Genomic DNA, 19,161 nt, shown 5'->3' with positions numbered 1-19,161 from the left:
CCTCCCTCCTCCCTCCTCCCTCCTCCCTCCTCCCGCCGCCGCCGGGAACTGGCAGCCTCTCCGCTCCCGCTGCCGCAGCGGCCGCCCTCCCAGACCCAACTTTCCGCTCACCCAAGCTCGCGCGGCGGCGGGGGGCGTGGGCAGGGAGGGGAGAAAGCGGGGTCAGGGGGAGGGACCGGGAGGGGCGGGTCGCCCGCTCGCCAGCCCTCCTTCCTTTCTGTACACCTTGCGGTAGGCACAGAGCGGTAGCGGCGGCTGCAGCCAGGGGGTTTGTGCACAGAGAGAGGCAGACTTAGGGACCGGCAGACGGACGGACTGACGGAGAGGACCCTCCTCGAGCCCCCGCGCCATGGCCGAGAGGAAGCAATCCGGGAAGGCGGCAGAGGACGAAGAGGTCCCTGCCTTTTTCAAAAACCTGGGCTCGGGCAGCCCCAAGCCCCGGCAGAAATTCTGTGGCATGTTCTGCCCCGTGGAAGGGTCCTCGGAGAACAAGACCATCGACTTCGACTCGCTGTCGGTGGGCCGGGGCTCGGGGCAGGTGGTGGCTCAGCAGCGGGACGTCGCCCACTTGGGCCCGGACCCGCAGCCGACGTACTCCCGGCAGGGCCGGCGCGCCGGCGGGGAGCCATCTGTTGAATCGAGCCGGAAGGTGGAGATCCGGCGGGCCTCGGGCAAGGAAGCCCTGCAGAACCTCAACGACCAGGTTGGTATGGGGGAGGGGTGTTTGAAAGGGAGGACGGGGAGCGGGGATCGCCCCTCCTTCGCCCCCTTCCAGCTCGGTGAAGAACCGACGATCCCAGTGTGTCCACCGTCCTGCCCCTCCTCGAATACTGCCTCCCCGCATCTGCACACGCACCCCACCCTACCCGCCCCTTCTCCGTGCAGGGTGCGGAGAGGCTCGGGCTCGACGGTGGGCGGCTGTGCGCCCACAAAGGCTGCCGGCGCCTCCCTGGGCCCGGGAAGTAGGGGGTGGGGGTAAAGGATGGGCCGGTCACTAGCTGGGGGTCGCATGGTTGGGGGGATGGGCTGCGGTTCCATTCTTAAATCCGCCCGGGCGGCTTCCGATTGCAGCTGTGGCTGGATGCCCCACCCTTTTTTGATGCAGCTCCGAGCGCGCAGTGAAGGGCTCGCGTGCAGGCCGGCGGGCTCCCCGGGGGTCGGGAGGGGCGGGGGCTTCGATGACCGCTCCCCGCCTCGCCCTGCGCGCTCTCTCACTGCACCTGCTCCCGCGCCCCCCCGCGCTCGCGTCCCGAGCTCAGAGGCCAGGACCATGGTCAGCGCCTCCCCGGACCGCCTCGGAGAATCTCGCCACCTTGACTCCTGCTCGTAGCGTGAGAAGAACGAGGGAGGCGGCAGAGTCACCCGAGGAAACCGAAACGCTCATAAATAGCCATGTGGAGAGCAAAGTTCCACTAAGTACCTTAGCAAGGGCTTCCCAGAGCGCTCCCCCCGCCGCTATTTGGGAGGAATTTTGGGGATGGAGACTAAAGTGAATTACCTTCGAAGGGTAAAAAGAAAAGAAAAAGGGGGAAAACCTCATTTTGAATAGATTGTCAAAGATGGATTACATCCCCTACTCTGTGTCAATGGGGGAACAAAGAAGACCAATTTAGTAAAGCTTGATTTTAGAAAATGTTTGTCATCTCTGGCAGATATGAACAGTGTGCATTTTAGGTGCAGTAGTCTTCTCACACCACATTTTTTTTTTTTTTTAAATCAGGGTGACCTTCATACTCGTGCAGGTTTTTTCCACAGCCTTGTTTTCTCAACTGATCGATTACAGGGTAAAATGTTTTAACACTTGTTTGCTGTTTCTCTCGCCTGCCCATTGGCGAAGGTGAGAAATCAGTCAATGAGTGATTATTTCTTGAATACCTATTGTGTGCCTTCTCTTGTTGGGTAGCAGGAAGATTAGCTATAAAAAGTTCAAGGTGGTTTCTTCTTAAGGGGCTTCCAGAGTAGTTGGGAGTGGTCTATACATATTCACCGAGTGATTCCACAAGCGTTTATTCGCGTTCAGATTGTGTGCTCACAGTGAGAACAGTTAAGAGTTGGTGATAATGGCCTGAACATGTTATTGTTTCCTGATGTGGCATAGATTTTGGAGCCTTTGATGCTTAAAGGACCAATTCTAAGAAAGATAAACTATTTGCTGTCGTTTTCAAAAGGTGGAACAACAAATCACTTAATTGATTCCTCCTCCCCAGCTCTGTCCTCTGGTTCAGTCACAGAGGGGAGTATCTGATGTCCATATTTCACTACGAAGCAACCAGAAGAACCGAAATGTAAAAAACTCGCTTTGTTCCAAGTGATCAGATAATTGAAGTAAAAATTTCTAATAATACAACCTCATCTTCAGTAAGTTGTGCTGGTAATTCTAATGTCCTAAAGGGAGCAGAAAAATGCCTTGAGATAAGGAAGAGACCATTTAAAAAAATGGCAGATCAGGGGGCAGAGGTTGAAAGTGGCCACCCCTATAATGGTGGCAGTGAATTAAAACTCAAGTTTGAAAGGCGAAGTTTTGCTGGGTGGAATAACACATCTCTTTTCCTGTCCATTTAGAAGCTTAGCTGTTTGATCATCAGAGCTATTTGTTGGAACACTCCTTGAATTTATTATAAATTCTAAGTTGTAAACCTGGGGTGCATGGAGGGGGAGACTTGAAGAGGAAATACCCAACTGAAATCCTAGGCCATTTCAGCCTCTGCAAACCTACATTTGCTTCAGCTGCCTGGTTATCAGTAACACAGGGGGATCCTGGCTTGGGTCTTTCTGCAGCCTTCCCTGGATTTTCATTTCCAATTTTGCCTTAACACATAAGGCCTGTTCCTATGGGATTTTTTTTTTTATCCCATAGGACTAAGAACATTTACCAGGGTCAGTGCTTACAGTGTGTGAGTATTTCATGTCTGTATGAGAGAGAAAAGGCATTTGAGGGGTGTGTATGTGTGTAACAATGGTGATTTCCAAAAGCATAGGTGGGCCCACCATTTTGACTGAAGTGAGTAGCCGGTACTTAGTTTTCATCTAGTGAGCGGGCTGACTGCTAGCATCTCAGTGCGTTCCTCTTGGAAGCCCTGGCGCCAAAGAGGTGGGGGGAACTAGAGTGTGTGGATCCTGGGGCCCCTGTCTCATGCCCCTACTCCTCCCCTGAATCTGTCTTTATAGGTGTTAATGTGTTATCAGAAGTGGCTTCGCCCACCTGTCGCACTAGGGGTCCTGCTGTTCTGCCAGCAAGGCTTTTGGAAGGGAGAGAACAGGCTTCTATAGCTCAGATGGGGAGAGGCTGAGTATCTGCATTTTCAGGAACTAAATGAAATATGCTTTTGGTGTGAGCAGGTCCGCTCTAGAAGGCAATGGATGTGGCTTGGGCTGGGATGTGTCAGGTTTTGGTGAAAGGAAAGAGCCAGTGTAGTGAATGTGAATGAGGAAAGCTGCTATCTCATTACTCTCTTTTTCCTTTGTGGCCTTGGGGAAGTCCACCTTGGCTGCAGTGAGGTTAAATTGATTACTACCTGTGGAGGACTCTGAGCCTCTTGGACGAGAGAGCAGAAGGGCAATGTTGTTGACTGAATTCTCCCTTGCCAGTGCCCAGGGGTCCCTCAGCCTCCTCCCTTCCTTCTAAGAATTCCCTACATTCCACCTGACACACAGTTTAGCCAGAACCAGTTGTTCAGCCAGGGATACTGGACCATGAGCATCCCTTCCCAAGGGGCTCTCAGGACTTTCTCCCAGCAGCAAACACCCTCCCATAGGCTTGAGGGGGCAGGGGAGTTATTCTCCACTTCTCCAGGGCACGTTCCAGTGAGTGAACTGTATACACCAGTGTTGCTGAACTTGACAAAACCACTAGGTCTGTAAAATGGTTTCTGACATTCCCTTCCATTCTGCATCGCTGTCCCCTATGCCCATGTTGATCATCTCCCAGTGCTGGGAGCCCAGTGACTCTGCTGCCCTCCTATTGTTCAATGCCACCCCTCCGCTATCCTGATGGTGATGCCCCTTCTAGATCTTTCTTCCTTCAAAAGCAAGGAGTTCTGAAATCACTCTCTCCCCCTTTGCCCTCCCTTCTTCGGTTCAAAATCCCTTCCTGTGTTAATCTTAGCTAGAGAGAAATCCCAGTGATTGAAGGCATCCATCTCTTATGTGAATGACTGATAGAAAAGTTGTCCCCAGAGGTACTTGTTTGATAATAGACTAGCCTGTTCAACAAAGTGAATGTCTAGTTAGTGGGATGTGTGGTAGAGATTTGGCTGGGAGCCTAGAACAAGGGCATTAATTTGATACTTTAAGAGGCCACATTGTTTCAAAGGAGGAGATACAAATATGAACGTCTGTATGTTCAGGATTCCAAAGAAACCTAAGACTCATCTGGGTTCCAAGGGAGAGGGGTGATTGGGGAAGAGAAGGAAATGGCGATAATCCATAGTTATTGATTGCTCTTGATTTCCTAAGTGATTACGGAACTAATCACATAATTAATTAAATTTAAAAAATTTAATTATGGTGAAATATACGTAACAAAATTTACCATCTTAATCATTTTTAAATGTAAAGTTCAGTAGTGTTATGCAACTTTTCTCCTGAACTTTTTTCTGCTTGCAAAGCTGAAACTCTGTGCCCGTTAAACAATTACTCCTCATTTCCCCTCCCCCCAGCCCTTAGCAACCGCCATTCAACTTTCCGTTTCTATGAATTTGACGGCTCTAGCACCTCAAATAAGTGGACTCAGACAGTGTTAGTCTTTTTGTGGTTGGCTTATTTCACTTAGCATAATGTCCTCAAGGTTCATCCATGTTGTAGCATGTGACAGGATTTCTTTCTTTTTAAAGGCGGAATAATATTCCTATCATTAGTTAAATTTTAACAAGTTGTTGGTGATTGAAAAAGTTGTTGCTCAATTAATAGACCTGCAATGAATTAATTATGGGAAATGGTAAGAAGGGTTGTATTTGGGGTGAGACAGACTCCTCCAGCCAGGGGCCTAAGGCCTGAGTAGAAGAAAACTCCCACCAGCTAAACATCTCTGCCATCTTTCCCCCTTGTCGCTCAAGGATAGAGAGGAGAATTGCTGTCACTGAACCTCTAGTGACAACATTTGGTCATGACCTCTTGAACGTTGCATAGTTTACAAACTCATGGCCGTGGAAATCAGGAATGGGCTGGCATTTTCCTGCCCTTGGTAAAGACTAGCCAGGTATTCTTATGGGTACTTTGGTGCCAGTGAGAAAGAGAAAGGAGAGTCGGAATTGATCGTGGATTCCAATGTGTACTATTTAATCACCTCATTCTAGAGGTGGAGAGAGCAATGCCCAGAAAAACAGTGCTTCCTCCCATGGAACTCAGGTGGCCGTCCCAGGACGAGGACAGAGCCTCTCACTGACCAGTCCCACTCCAGTCCTGTATAAGTAAAACTTTGTTATTTGTGTGGCATTATGTAACTCTAGAATGTCTATTTACAATCTAGATCCTATATTTCAGAATATATTATTTTGAAACTTGCCCTCGTGCCCTCTGATTTAGGCATTATTCCCTTTCTGTAAATAGGGACACTGAGATTTAGTGATATTAGTGACCTATCCCAAAGTCCTGCTGTTTAGCAAGTGCATGAGCTAGGATTTGAACCAAGCTTTCCTACTCTGTCGCATAGTTCTTGCGGCACAACATTCTTTGGCTCAGTTCCATTGCCAGAGAGATTTAGTGAACATAAAGGTACAATTTAGTTTTCCAGGCAAAATATTTCTTATCCCATTAAACTTCACGTAGTCTGTGGAGTAGGCGCTGTGCTAAATGCTCTATATGCACTATTTTACTAATGCTAAGACAACTCTATTAAGCAGGTACTACCATTATCCTTATTTTGCAAAAGAAAAAACAGTAAAACAAACTTGCAAAGCAACTTGCTAATTAAAAGCCAGAGGCAGAATTTGAACCCAGGTCTGTGTGACTAAAGAGCTTCTTAATCACTGTGAAGTTCTGAATTGCTTTCCGTATTAATTATTCTTTTCTCATTTTAACTCCAAAGAATTAGCTCTTGTGAAAAAGTTCTGAGTGCCTACTTTTTTGTTTTCTGTTTTGCAGTGTGCCCTTTGAAGGCATTTGTAAAAGGGACCATTGATCCGTCTTTATCAATGCGCCCTAAACTGCTGATACTCTGTCCACCATTTTTTTAAGCACAGTCAATGTCTTCAAATATCTCTGGGACAGAGGCCCACTCTAACAGTATGAATGGCGTGCTTTTCCAAGCTTAGAGCAAAGTGATGACAATGTGATTTTTCCACTTGATGTAAGTCATGAACTGCAAGCAAATAATGAGGGAACTGTGAATAAAAGCATTGGCGGGTGGGCTTGAGTGGACCGTGGGCTGATGGACACTTCAGTTTGGTTGGCTGCAGCCGTGGCAAAGGCTGGTAACATAGGCCAAGAGTGGCACACAAGTGGTGCCTTGAAGGGGAAGCACCTGGTCTTGAAGGTGGCTCGGGTTTGTTTTTGAAGCACATGGACAGCTTGCCCGGGCTCTGCTTCCGAGGCAGCTCTCTGGCAGAAAGAACTCTGGGCTAGGAGTCAGGAAGTCCTGGCTCTGTCGTTCACTAGCTGGTCTCCCACACAGTCACCTGACCTGGGGCTGTCATCAGGCTGGGCTCTGAAAGAAGGCTATGCTGTCCCTGGCTGTTCTTTTTTTTTTTTTTTTTAATTGGGGTAAAATTCACATAACATACAGTTCTCATTTTAAAATCTGCAATTCAGTGGCTTTCAGCACATTCACAGTGTTCTGCAAGCATCATTACTGTTTAATTCCAGAATATTTTCCTCACTCCAAAGAGAAACCCCGCATCCATTAAGCAGTCACTTCCCATTACCCCCTCACCCCAGCCCATGGCAACCACTAATTTACCTTCTGTCTCCGTGGATTTGCCTGCGCTGGACATTTTACGTAAATGGAATCATACAATATGTAGTCTTTTGTGTTGGCTTCTTTCACTTAGCATAATGCTTTCAAGGTTCATCTGTGTCGTAGTGTGTGTCAGCACTTCATTCCTTTTTATCACGGAATGCCATTCCATTGTTTGTATATACCACATTTTATTTATCCATTCACCAGTTTATGGACATTTGGGTTATTTCCACTTTTTGGCATTATAAGTAATACTGCCACTGAAATTCTTTTACAGGTTTTTGATTAAACGTATTTTCAGTTCTCTTAGGTATATTCCTAGGAGTGGAATTGCTAGATCATATGGTAATTCTGTGTTTAGCTTTTTGAGGAACTGCCAAACTGTTTTCCACAATTTTACCGCCATTTTGCCTTCCCCTCAACACCGTACAAGGGTTCCAATCTCTACACATCCTCCACAACACTGGTCATTTTCCCTTGTTTTGATTATAGCCATCCTACTGGGTGTGAAGTGGTATCTCATTGCGGTTTTGACCTGCAAATCCCTAATGACTAATGATGCTAAGCATGTTTTCATGTGCTTATCGGCCATTTGTATATCTTCTTTGGAAAAATGTCTATTCAATTTCTTTACCAATTTTTAAAAATTTAGTTGTTTGTCTTTTTGTTGTTGAGTTGTAGGAGTGCTTTATATTTCACTTCTGGATACTAGCCCCTTATCAGATGGATGATTTGCAAATATTTTCTCCCATCCTGTGGGTTATCTGTTCACTTTCTTGGTTGTGTCCTTGTCCTTTGATGCACAAAAGTTTTACTTTTGGTGAAGTCCAATTTATCTATCTTTTCTTTTGTTGCCTGTGCTTTTGGTGTCATATTATCCCTGGCTCTACTTAAAACAGTTGGATCAACTGAAATTTAGCAAGGAAGTTCCAGGGTCTCATTTCCTAGAATCACATTTATGTAACTGAATCCTGTTGTTTTATGGGGGCTTTGAAATTCATTTAGAATAGCATTTGCCATCACTCAGTGTTCTTGAATGTGTTGTGTGTTGCGTAAGTCTGATCTTTCTATTTCATGACCCTGTTCATATAAAGAACTTTCTTTCATGTGTGTGTATTCACACATATGTGGTATTTTATATATATATGTATTTTTTAATGAAGTTGAAAACTTGTTTTCCAAACCACTGATTTGAGAGTGGCTGGGATGCTGTTGAGGAGGCAGTGACCAACGAGCTGAATTTAGGAAAAACAAATTTGAGAAACTAACTGAATTTAATTTTTATTTTGTTCTATTTTTTTAGAAATAATGTGACAGAAGTACCATGTTTATTATAGATAACCCTGATAAGCAAACTTTTTAAAAAAGAGAGAACTCACTGATAATCTTATTATCTAGAAGTAACCACTAATAGCACTTTATTGTATTATTTTTTCCAGTCTTCATGCTCCCACCTGAAATGAATGAGAAATACTGTTTTTCAGCATTCCTGATGTCACTGCGTATTCTAGTTCTTATAGATATTTCCCAAAGTTATAGGTGACAAGAGGTATCTTGCTTTGTGCTGATTTTCCTATTAACGTAGTCATATTTTAAATGTTAATTTGTAAAAATTATATATTAAAATGTATCCATTTTAATGTCACTTGTCACACATTTTTTCCTAGTTTGCTTCACGTTTTTTGTGGTCTTTATTTTTTGACATCTGAATTTAAATTTTACATAATTAAGTCAATTCACCTTTTCTGATGTGTTTACTGCCTTTCAAGATGATTATTTTCTTATATTTTCTTCTAAAATCTGTTTGGATTTTGTGTTTACTTATATTTATATCTGGCAGTTAATTTTTGCCTGTAACTTGAAGTAAGGGATAACTTAATTTCCAAATAGGTAACCAATTGTCCCAATGGCATTTATTGAATAATTGATGTTTCTCCATTTATTTTTTTAATCCTCAACTTTTTATATATGTCTGGATATGTTTTTTGGCTTCCTGCTCTATTTCATTTATCTACATTACTGATTTTTTAGTGGTTCAGTATCCCTTTAGTTACTGTATCTTTTTAATATGTTTAATTTTCCTAATTTTTCCCATTATTCAGCTGCATTTTCTATCAAAGGTATATTTGATTACAGAAACCGAATATGATTTTTACCAGAGTTATGTTAAATTTATATATTGAATTATAAGAAATTATTTAGTTTTAAAGTAGTAAGACTTTCTACCTAAGTTTATAGTATATCTTGCCACTTTTTCAGGTATTTTGTTCTGTTCCTCTGAAATTTTTTGTTACATTTATTCCCAGTTGGTTTTTTGCTATTGTGAATGGGAAATTTCCCCATTATATTTTGTAGTTTACATTTTGGGTGACTGTTGCATTTTATATTAATTAATAATAGAGTGCCTTTTTGAACTCACTTGGTTCTAATACTTTTCTATTCTTTTCTTGGGACAGTTTTGTTATCTAATATTACTTTTATGTCTTTTTTCCAATGCCTTTATTTGCTCTTTCTCTTCTTTGTCTGATTACATTGGCTAGAACTTCTAGAACCATGTTGGATAATGGTAGTAGTGTTAGGGTTCCCTGTTTGATTTTTGACTCTAAGGAGAAGCCTCTATGCCTTCATTATTGTTTGAGAGAGAGACTCTCTCGTGGTAAGTAGTTATTCAGCTCCTGCTGGAGCGAACTAGCAGTGTTACAGGAACACACGTGTGGTGGAGCGAGTTGGGTTCATTACTTGTTGCAGGGATGGGGCACACAGACCACAGGGAACCAGGGAAGTCTCTGTCCGAGGGTATTGGAAAGATTTAAGCTTTGGTGGGGAGATTTTGGGGGGGTCCAAGGAAGCGAGGATTCCCTCTGGACTGGGTGCTGCCATAAAGCGGGGGCAAATCTGTAACTGGGTGCTCAGGAAATCTTATCTCTGCGAGGGCAGATTAGATGAGGCTGACGCTGGGGTGGGGGAGCAGCAGCAGGCACTCACGTTAGTTTGGATGGGGGCGTGTTTGGTATTTTGTGACGTTGACAATGTTCGTCCTTCATTAGACGTGATTACAGAGGTTCTTGCTTCTGTCTTAACCCATCGTGGTCACTGAGTGGCCATCTCTGCTGTTGATGCTCTGTGAAATTTCCGCTCAACAGGAGAACACTCTGGCCTCTCTGTGAGTGCTAGGCCAGCTCTCAGCAACTATTTTCTGTTTCTCCATACACTGTTAAAATCAAGGTTTGATGTGATAGATTATATTCTGTAGTGTTTTATATCTGTTTTTATTTTAGAGATATCATCCTACCCTCCACTGAAGATGCCAAATAGTTTCCTGAACTTTACCCTCCCCAATGATATCTCCTATGCCTTGTGCTGTAATAATTTTTCATAAGCTCAATCTTTTTTATCTTTGTATTTACCTTCAGGTCAAGTGCGATCCCTTCAGAATCATGTTTTTAGCAGAGGAGTGTGTGCGCTGTCTTTGGTGTCACTCTCTGACTACATGCACTGGTTGAATCTTCTTTATTAGGCTTACGGTTGAGGATTGATTCAAGCACCAGCTCCTTGTCCAGTTCCCGTCTTCTGGTGCTGTGGTGGCAGACTTTGCCTTTCACTCTCCAGGTAAATTTCAAAAATAAAACTGGGGAAAAACCAAAGGGTTGCCAAAATGAGGACACTAAACAAAACAAAGCAAAAAAAGCCCCCAACATTACTATGCAGTGTCATCTCATAAAATGAAGAACATTTTAGCACCAAAACTATTAAAGGGAAAATAACTCTAGAATTTAAAAATAAGCATAAATTGAGCTTTATGAAAAATTAAATGTATTGTCCTTATTTTTCTCATGTTGACCTGGATTTGTGAGCACTCCGTCCCAGCAGCCTGGGGTTAGCTGCTCGACCAGCACGGGTGGAGGTGGCCCCTCTCTTATGTCCCCTTGTCTGCCCTTTCCTGTGTGGTCTCCTTCCAGGAGTTGTTGTCTCTGTTGGATAAAGACACATGGCCCCTCACAGGCCAGTATGGGCAATGGTTTTAAAATGCACCTGGGATTTGTTTTAATCAGGGGTGTAAGATACACAGACCTGGAAACGACTGTTGTGAAGGACGAAGTATCTGTCCTCGCAGATCCCTGGACAGGGAGGCAAAGCATGTGTGCAGGACATGTGGGAAAGTGCCAGGGTTGGTCAGGAGGTGGAGGCAGTGAGAGAAGACACGGGGAAGAGCTATTATTGTGGTTTGGGGGAAGGAACAGGCAAGACAGGGTAAACAGGCTTAAGATTGGTTAATTTGAATAAGTTTGGTGGGCTCTGGGGCATAGGGGCTGTCTCCAGCTGTCTGATACCTGGCCCCTGGGGAGATTAGGGCAGGCAGATAGTGGCCCTGAGTTTAAGAGCTTCAGAAAGTAGGTCGACAGGCATATGGGCTCTGGACGGATTGATTTGTGTGTGAAAGGTGCACTCCCAGGAATCTAGGAATTGGCCAGCCCTGGGAGGGGCACGCTCTCCAGCGTCACCGAGGCTCCAGATATCCAAGCATCAGAATCAAGAACATAAAAGTGCATGATTAATATAACAATCCCAAGGTTCTCACCTTAGGTGTCTGTTGGTCTTAGGCGCTTTTGTATTTGTATGATCTGCTTTAGTATTTTAGTTGGGATGTTCTCTCTGGGGTTCCTGGCCTTTTGAAGTCTGGAAATCCATAATCTGACTTTTAAAATCTTGATGCATATTCAGAGTTATAGTCACAATCACTAAAAACAATGGAGCCAAAGCCTGTCCATTACATGCTGGGACCTTTTATCTATTTATATAAATGAACTGCATTTTTCTTTTTTTCTTTCTTTCTTTCTATCTTTTTCTTTCTTTCTTTCTTTCTTTCTTTCTTTCTTTCTTTCTTTCTTTCTTTCTTTCTTTCTTTCTTTCTTTCTTTCTTTCTTTCTTTCTTTCTTTCTTTCTTTCTTTCTTTCTTTCTTTCTTTCTTTCTTTCCTTCCTTCCTTCCTTCCTTCCTTCCTTCCTTCCTTCCTTCCTTCCTTCCTTCCTTCCTTCCTTCCTTCCTTCCTTCCTTCCTTCCTTCCTTCCTTCCTTCCTTCCTTCCTTCCTTCCTTCCTTCCTTCCTTCCTTCTTTCTTTCTCTCTCTCTCTCTTCTTTCTCTCTCTCTCTTTCTCTCTTTGTTTCTCTCTCTCTCTCTCTCTTTCTCTCTTTCTCCCTTTCTTCCTTCCTCCCTCCCTCCCTCCCTCCCTCCCTTCCTTCCTTCCTCACTCTCTCTCTCTTTCTCTCTTTCTTTCTTTCTCGGGGTCACCATCCACCCCCAAGACCATCTACTGGATCATTTCCATCAGCACGCCAACGTCTTTTAACATCCCCATTAGAAAACAGGAGCAGTAAAACTCACAAAATCCTCTCTTGACCTCATAATCCTCTCCAGATCCTACTATTTTTCTACTCTTCTTAACAAACTTTCTAAAGTCTTATCTATATTTGCTGTCTCCATTTCTTCATCTCCCATTCACTGTTTTTAAAACTGAACTTTATGTATGTCACACAGGAATATATGATTAAACAAGAGACAAGGCTGACGCCCACTCTCCCTGTCCTGGTCCCTTCCCCTGACCAGAGGTAACCAATGTTTAGCCATTCCTTTGTATCCTTCCAGGCCCTTTCCTACATATTTACGTGTGTATATGTCCTTGGAGAAAACATGTAGTGTCATGCGTGTGTGTGTGTGTGTGCGTGTGTGTTTCACCTAAATAAAGTCTATTTCAGCAACTCATTCCTTTTCTCTCCGTGTTTCAAAGGTCTGTGTTAGCGTGTACAAATTATATTAGTTCATATAAACTTACGTTCTTTTGGCTGCTGATGCTAATAATAATTGCTAATATTTATTGCATGCTGACTGTGGCCCAAGTGCTATTCTAATTGTTTTACATGTGGTTACTTCCTTAGGCCTTTCAGTGACCCTGGGGAGTAAGCATTGTCTCCATTTTAATAAGGAAACTGAGGCAGAAAGAGACTAAGTAGCTTGCTTAAGTTTCTGTGCTCAGTAAGTGATGAAGTCAGGATATAAAATCAGGCGCTTGGCTTTAGGGTCTGTGTTCTTAATCACTACCTTGTTCTATGGTATGAATATACCATGGCACATTTAGCCATTTTTCTGTTGTTTCTAGTTTTTTAAAATTTTATTTTGTTTTGTTTATTTTTGAGGAAGGTTAGCCCTGAGCTAACATCCACCGCCAATTCTCCTCTTTTTGTGAGGAATATTGGCCCTGAGCTAATGTCCGTGCCCATCTTTCTCTACTTTATATGTGAGGCACCTGCCACAGCATGGCTTGAGAAGCCATGGGTGGGTCTGTGTCCAGCATCCCAACTGGCGGACCATGGGCCACCAAAGTGGAGCATACAAACTTAACCACTAGGCCACTGGGCCGGCCCCTGTTTCCCGTTTTTATTGATAAAATAAAAATAAAATAAAAGATGCTTTAGGGAGCATCTTGCACGTGTGTGCTTGCTTGTGCAAGAGCGTGAGTGGGTTTTTCTGTGCTCAACACTGGATAGTGAAGCTTCTGGGTCATGGGGCAAGCACATGTAACAGTATTATAGATCACCCTTGAAAGTCACCCTTGAAAGGGACTGTCCATTTTATACTCCATCAGTGATATAGGAGAATACCTGTTTCCCCAAGATTTCACCAACGCTTGATATCAAATTTAAAAATTTTCCGGTCACATAGGTTAAAAATGTTATCTCATAATTTTCACTTGTCTTCTCTAAGTGCTAGTGGATGGACCATTTTTTCATATGGCTACTGGTCATTTATAGTGTTTCTTTTGTGAACTGCCTGTTTACCCATTTTTCTATGGGAACATTTGTCTTTTTGGTTTATAAGAATTGTTTATATATTTTGGATGCTGCAGCTCACTCTACAACCCACTCCTATATGGCTTCTGTCTCTACTGAAACTTGTCAATAGTGGTATCCTTCAAATAGTGGATTCCACTGATCCTTCCCTGGCCTTATCCTACTCTGTAACCGGGTAGTTTATGACCATGCCCACCAGAGTGAGTTTGAGGATGTTGGGGCTGGTGCAGGAAAAGCATGACCACTAGATGGCGGTGGCACACAGCCAGCTTTATTTGGGCAGCACTTTGACAGGTTGCTTGAGAGGGGAAGTCCCTCACAGCAGGGACAGAGGTGTGGGAACCACCCAGAAGGGGAAGAGGGCAAGGGAACTCCTGGGGGCGGGGGCATCTCTGGGGCAGGGGTTGGGGGTTATGTGTCTGCGTGATATTACTGAGCAGCACAGCCGGCTGTCTCTGGGTCAGAAGGCTCTCAAAAGCAGCAGCAGCTTGGGATTTTTTATAGCCGTAAGATTTGTTTTATCCATGGCTAGCAGATGTTGGGTGCAGCTTTACAGGATTTGCAAAGCAGACAGGCTCTAAATAGCTAAAAATATGCTTATTTGGGCTATATTTAAAGCAATTGGATATGCAAAAAATTGAGTTTGGTGCTGGCAGGCTTTGAGCTAACATCTTGATATACTGCGAAAAAGTAAACGACATAGGGGCCAATATATAGGGGCCGTATTTAACCCATTTATTTAACACTTTTTTTGGAAACACTCTCCTTCTGACTTCTATGATGCTACACTCTCCTGCTTTCCTCCTAATCACTAGTTTCTCTCTCAGTCCTCTTTGTTGCCTCACAGGCTTCTATCTGTCCTCTAAGTCAGTGGTTCTCAAACTTTGTGGACCCAGGATGCCTTTACATTCTTAAAAAATATTGAGGACCCCAAAGAGCCTTTGTTTTTGTAGGTTATATATCACTATATTTACCATTTTAGGAACGAAAACCGGAGAAATAAAAAATACTTGCTAACCCATTTAAAAATAACAATAAACCCATTACAAGTTAACATAAATAATGTGTTTTGCATGAAAAGTGAGTCAAAGAACCTTGTAATATGTCAATTTCATCTTCATTGTCTTTAAATGTGGGCAGTACAGCTATGTGTCTAGAAATGGACTCTTCTAATTTTTTTTTAAAGTCAACAATCCATCCTTAAATACAGTAAAATATAATACATAAATTTTATTTTAGAATAAAATATTGTTCTAAATAATAACAGTGTGAAATCAAATTTAAAAATTTAGAAACTATTGCAAAATTTTAAAAAACATTATTGCAAAACAAGGAAACTACTGAGGTCTAGTTCTGTTTCCACATAGGCTCAAGCAAACTTTGGGATTTGAGATATCTATCTATTGAATGATAATGAGACTACAGGGGTCATGGCAGGTGTAACTCATGATGGCTGCTAAGAGCAGAATAGAAGTCCTGAGAAAAGAATTAATCCCTGAAAATACACATATTTATAACTTAAATGTACTACATTAGAAACTTTTAGAAAACATAAGGATATACAAGAACATATTCCATTAGCTGTTGGAGCCATGATGTTATCACACGTCAGGTAGCCTTCGGAAAACTCTACTGTATGCTCACGAGAGAGTGAAATTGAAAAAGGCAAATTATATCTTAGTATTATTATAATAATAATATTGAGCCCCTAGACCTCCTTGCAAAAACCATTGTTGGAGTGAGTGCCTTAGGACTCAAACTAGGGCTTAAATCTTCTATGTCCTCCTAGATGATGTCATCCAATCCCATGGCTTTAAATACTATGCTAATTAGTTCAAATTTATGTCTCCAACTCAGACTTACCCACTTGCCTACTCAGCATTCTCACTTATATATCTAATAGACGTCTCAAAATTAACATGTCCAAAATCGAACTTTTGTGTATATATACCACATGTTCTTTATTCATTCTTCCGTAGACAGACACTTAGGTTGTTTCCATATCTTGGCTGTCATGAAAAATGCTACAGTGAATGTGGGAATGCAGATATCTTCTCCAGATAGTGTTTTCATCTTCTGATATATACCCAGAAGTGGAATTGCTGGATCATATAGTAGTTTTATTTTTAACTTTTTGAGAAGCTCCCATACTGTTTTGCATTGTGGCTGCACCAATTTACCTTCCTATCAATGGTGCACAAGGGTTCCCTTTTCTCCACATCTTCACCAGTAAAGTTCTCTCTCGTCTTTTTGATAAGAGCCATCATAGCAGGTGCGAGGTGATATCTCATTGTGGGTTTGATTTGCATTTCCCTGATGATTAGCGATGCTGAGCACCTTTTCATGTACCTTTTGGCCATTTGTATAAAATGTCTAGTTAGTCTGCCTATTTTTAAATTGGATTTTTTTCTTGCTATTGAGTTGTATGAGTTCCTCACCTATTCTGATATTAACCCCTTATCAGATTGCAAATATTTTCTCCCATTCTGTAGGCTGCCTTTTCATTTCGTTAAGTGTTTCTTTGCTGTGCAGAAGCTTTTTAGTTTGATATAGTCCCACTTGTTCATTTTTGCTTTTGTTGCTTGTGCTTTTAGTGTCATATCCAAAATATCATTGCCAAGACCAATGGCAAGCTGTTTTTCCCTGTTTTCTTCTAGCAGTTTTACAGTTTCAGGACTTATATTTAAGTTTTTAATCCATTTGAAGCTAATTTTTGTGAGCAGTGCAGGATAGGGGTCGAATTTCATTCTTCTGCATGTGAGTGTTCAGTTTTTTCAGCACCATTTATTGAAGAATTATCCTTACTCCGTTGAGTATTCTTGGCTAACCTTGTCAAATATTAGGTGACTATATGTGAGGATTTATTTCTGGGCTCTAGATTCTGTTCCACTGTTTATGTATCTGTTTTCATGCTAGTACCGTGCCCAAGATCTGAACCGGTAAACCCCAGGCCACCAAAGCAGAGTTTGTGAACTTAACCACTGTGCTATGGAGCCGGCCTCCCTGTACAAATTTTGGGGCTGTTTTTTCTATTTCTGTGAAAAATGGCTTTGGAATTTTCATATACATTGCATTGAATCTATAGATTGCTTTGGGTAGAATGGACATTTTAACCATCTTAATTCTTCCTATCTGTCAACGTGGGTTATCTTTCCACTTATTTGTGTATTCTTCAGTCTCTTTCATCAAAGTCTTGTAGTTTTTAGAGTAAGATCTTTTGCCTTCTTGGTTAAATTTATTCCTAAGTATTTTATTGTCTTTGATGCTATTTTGAATGGGATTGTTCTTTATTTCTTTTTCAGATAAATTGTTGTTAGTGTATAGAAATGCAACTGATTTCTATATGTTGATTTTTTATCCTGCAACTTTGCTGAATTCCTTGATTAGTTCTAATATCTTTTTGGTGAATTCTTTAGGATTTACTATATGTGAGATTATATCATCTTCAAACAGAAACAATTTTACTTTTTATTTTCCAATTTAGATGCTTTTTTTTTCTTGCCTACTTGCTCTGGCTGGGGCTTCCAGTACTAGGAGTATTGAGTATGATGTCAGCCGTGGGCTTGTCATATACGGCCTTTATTCTGTTGAGGTACATCCTTCCAACCCAATTTGTTGACAGTTTTTATCGTGAAAGAATTTTTTTTTGTCAAAGCTTTTTCTGCGTCTATTAAGATGATCATGTAATTTTTTTTTTTTTAAAGATTTTATTATTTCCTTTTTCTCCCCAAAGCCCCCCGGTACATAGTTGTATATTCTTCGTTGTGGGTTCTTCTAGTTGTGGCATGTGGGACGCTGCCTCAGCGTGGTCTGATGAGCAGTGCCATGTCTGCGCCCAGGATTCGAACCAACGAAACACTGGGCTGCCTGCAGCGGAGCGCGCGAACTTAACCACTCGGCCACGGGGCCAGCCCCTGATCATGTAATTTTTAATCCTTCATTTTGTTAATGTAGTGTATCACATTGATTGATTTGCAGATGTTGAACCATCCTTGCATCCCTGGAATAAATCCTACTTGAACATGGTGTTATATTCTTTTAATGTGCTATTGAATGCAGTTTGCTAATTTTTTTTTAATTTTTACTTTTAAAATCTTTTTATTGTAGTCTAAATAGTTTAGAACATTGTGAAGTTTCAGTTGTACATTAATATTTGTCAAACACCATATAAATGTGCCCCTGTACCTCTTGTGCCCACCCTCCCACTTGTTCCCTCTGGTAACCACTAACTTGTTGTCTTTGTCCTTAAGTTTGTTTATATTCCACATATGAGTGTAATCAGATGGTGTTTGTCTTTGTCTGTCTGGCTTATTTCACTTAACATGATGCCCTCAAGGTCCATCCATGTGGCTGCGAATGGGATGATTATGTCTTTTTTTTATAGCTGAGTAGTATTCCGTTGTATATATACACCACATCTTCTTTATCCAGTCATCAGTTGACGGGTACTTTGGTTGCTTCCACGTCTTGGCTATTGTGAACAATGCTGCAGCGAACATAGAGGTGCCTAAGTCTCTTTGTATTGTTGATTTCAAGTTCTTTGGATGAATACCCAGTAGTGGGTCATATGGTATTTCTATTTTTAATTTTTTGAGAAATCTCCATACTGTTTTCCAGGTTTTCTAATAATTTTTGAGAATTTTTGCATCTATGTTCATCAGGGATTTTGACTTGTAGTTTTCTTTTCTTATAGTGTCCTTATCTAGCTTGAGATTGGGGTAATAGTAGCCTTGTAAAATGAGTTTGAGAGTGTTCCCTCCTCTTCAACTTTTTGGGAGAGTTTGTGAAGGAATGATGTTAATTTGTCTTTAAACGTTTGGTAGAATTCTCCAGGGAAACCATCTGGTCTTGGTTTTTTTGTTGTTGGGAGGTTTTTGGTTTTTTCATTACTGATTCAATCTCCTTACTCATTATTTGTCTGTTCAGATTTTCTGTTTCTTCATGATTCAGTTTTGGTAGGTTCTATGTTTCTAGGAATTTATCTGTTTCTTCTAGGTTGTTCTGTTTATTGGCATATCATTGTTCTATAGTAGTCTCTCATGATCTTTTGTATTTGTGTGGTATCAGTTGTAATGACTCCTCTTTCGTTTATGATTTTATTTGTTTGAGTCCTCTTTCTTTTTTCCTGAGTTAGTCTAGCTAAGAGTTTGTCAATTTTGTTTGTCTTTTCAAAAGACCAGCTTAGTTTTGTTGCTCTTTTCTATTATTTTTCTGGTTTTTATTTCATTTATTTCTGCTCTGATCTTTGTTATTTCCTTTCATCTCCTAACTTTGGGCTTAGTCTGTTCTTTTTCTAGTTCCTTAAGACATAAAGTTAGGTTATTTATCTGTGATCTTTTTTTTTTTTTTAAATGTAGGTGGTTATTGCTGTAAACGTCCCTCTTAGAACTGCTTTTGTTGCATCCCATAAGTTTTGGTATGT

General features: G+C 41.8%; 1 protein-coding gene across 1 annotated transcript in view; it reads left to right on the top strand.

Moving 5' to 3' along the window:
- Positions 1-224: 224 nt before the first annotated feature.
- The window catches only part of DPYSL2 (dihydropyrimidinase like 2), a 129,661-nt gene continuing 110,724 nt past the window's right edge, over positions 225-19,161 (top strand). Inside the window, exon 1 of the mRNA XM_044766853.2 lies at positions 225-703. Within this exon, the coding sequence (XP_044622788.2) occupies positions 350-703 (354 nt within the window). The 5' untranslated portion in view covers positions 225-349. The remainder of the gene's footprint in view (positions 704-19,161) is intronic.

Source organism: Equus asinus, chromosome 3 (assembly GCF_041296235.1).
Source record: "Equus asinus isolate D_3611 breed Donkey chromosome 3, EquAss-T2T_v2, whole genome shotgun sequence".
Classification (NCBI taxonomy): domain Eukaryota; kingdom Metazoa; phylum Chordata; class Mammalia; order Perissodactyla; family Equidae; genus Equus; species Equus asinus.
This window is presented reverse-complemented; position numbering and strand designations above follow the sequence as displayed.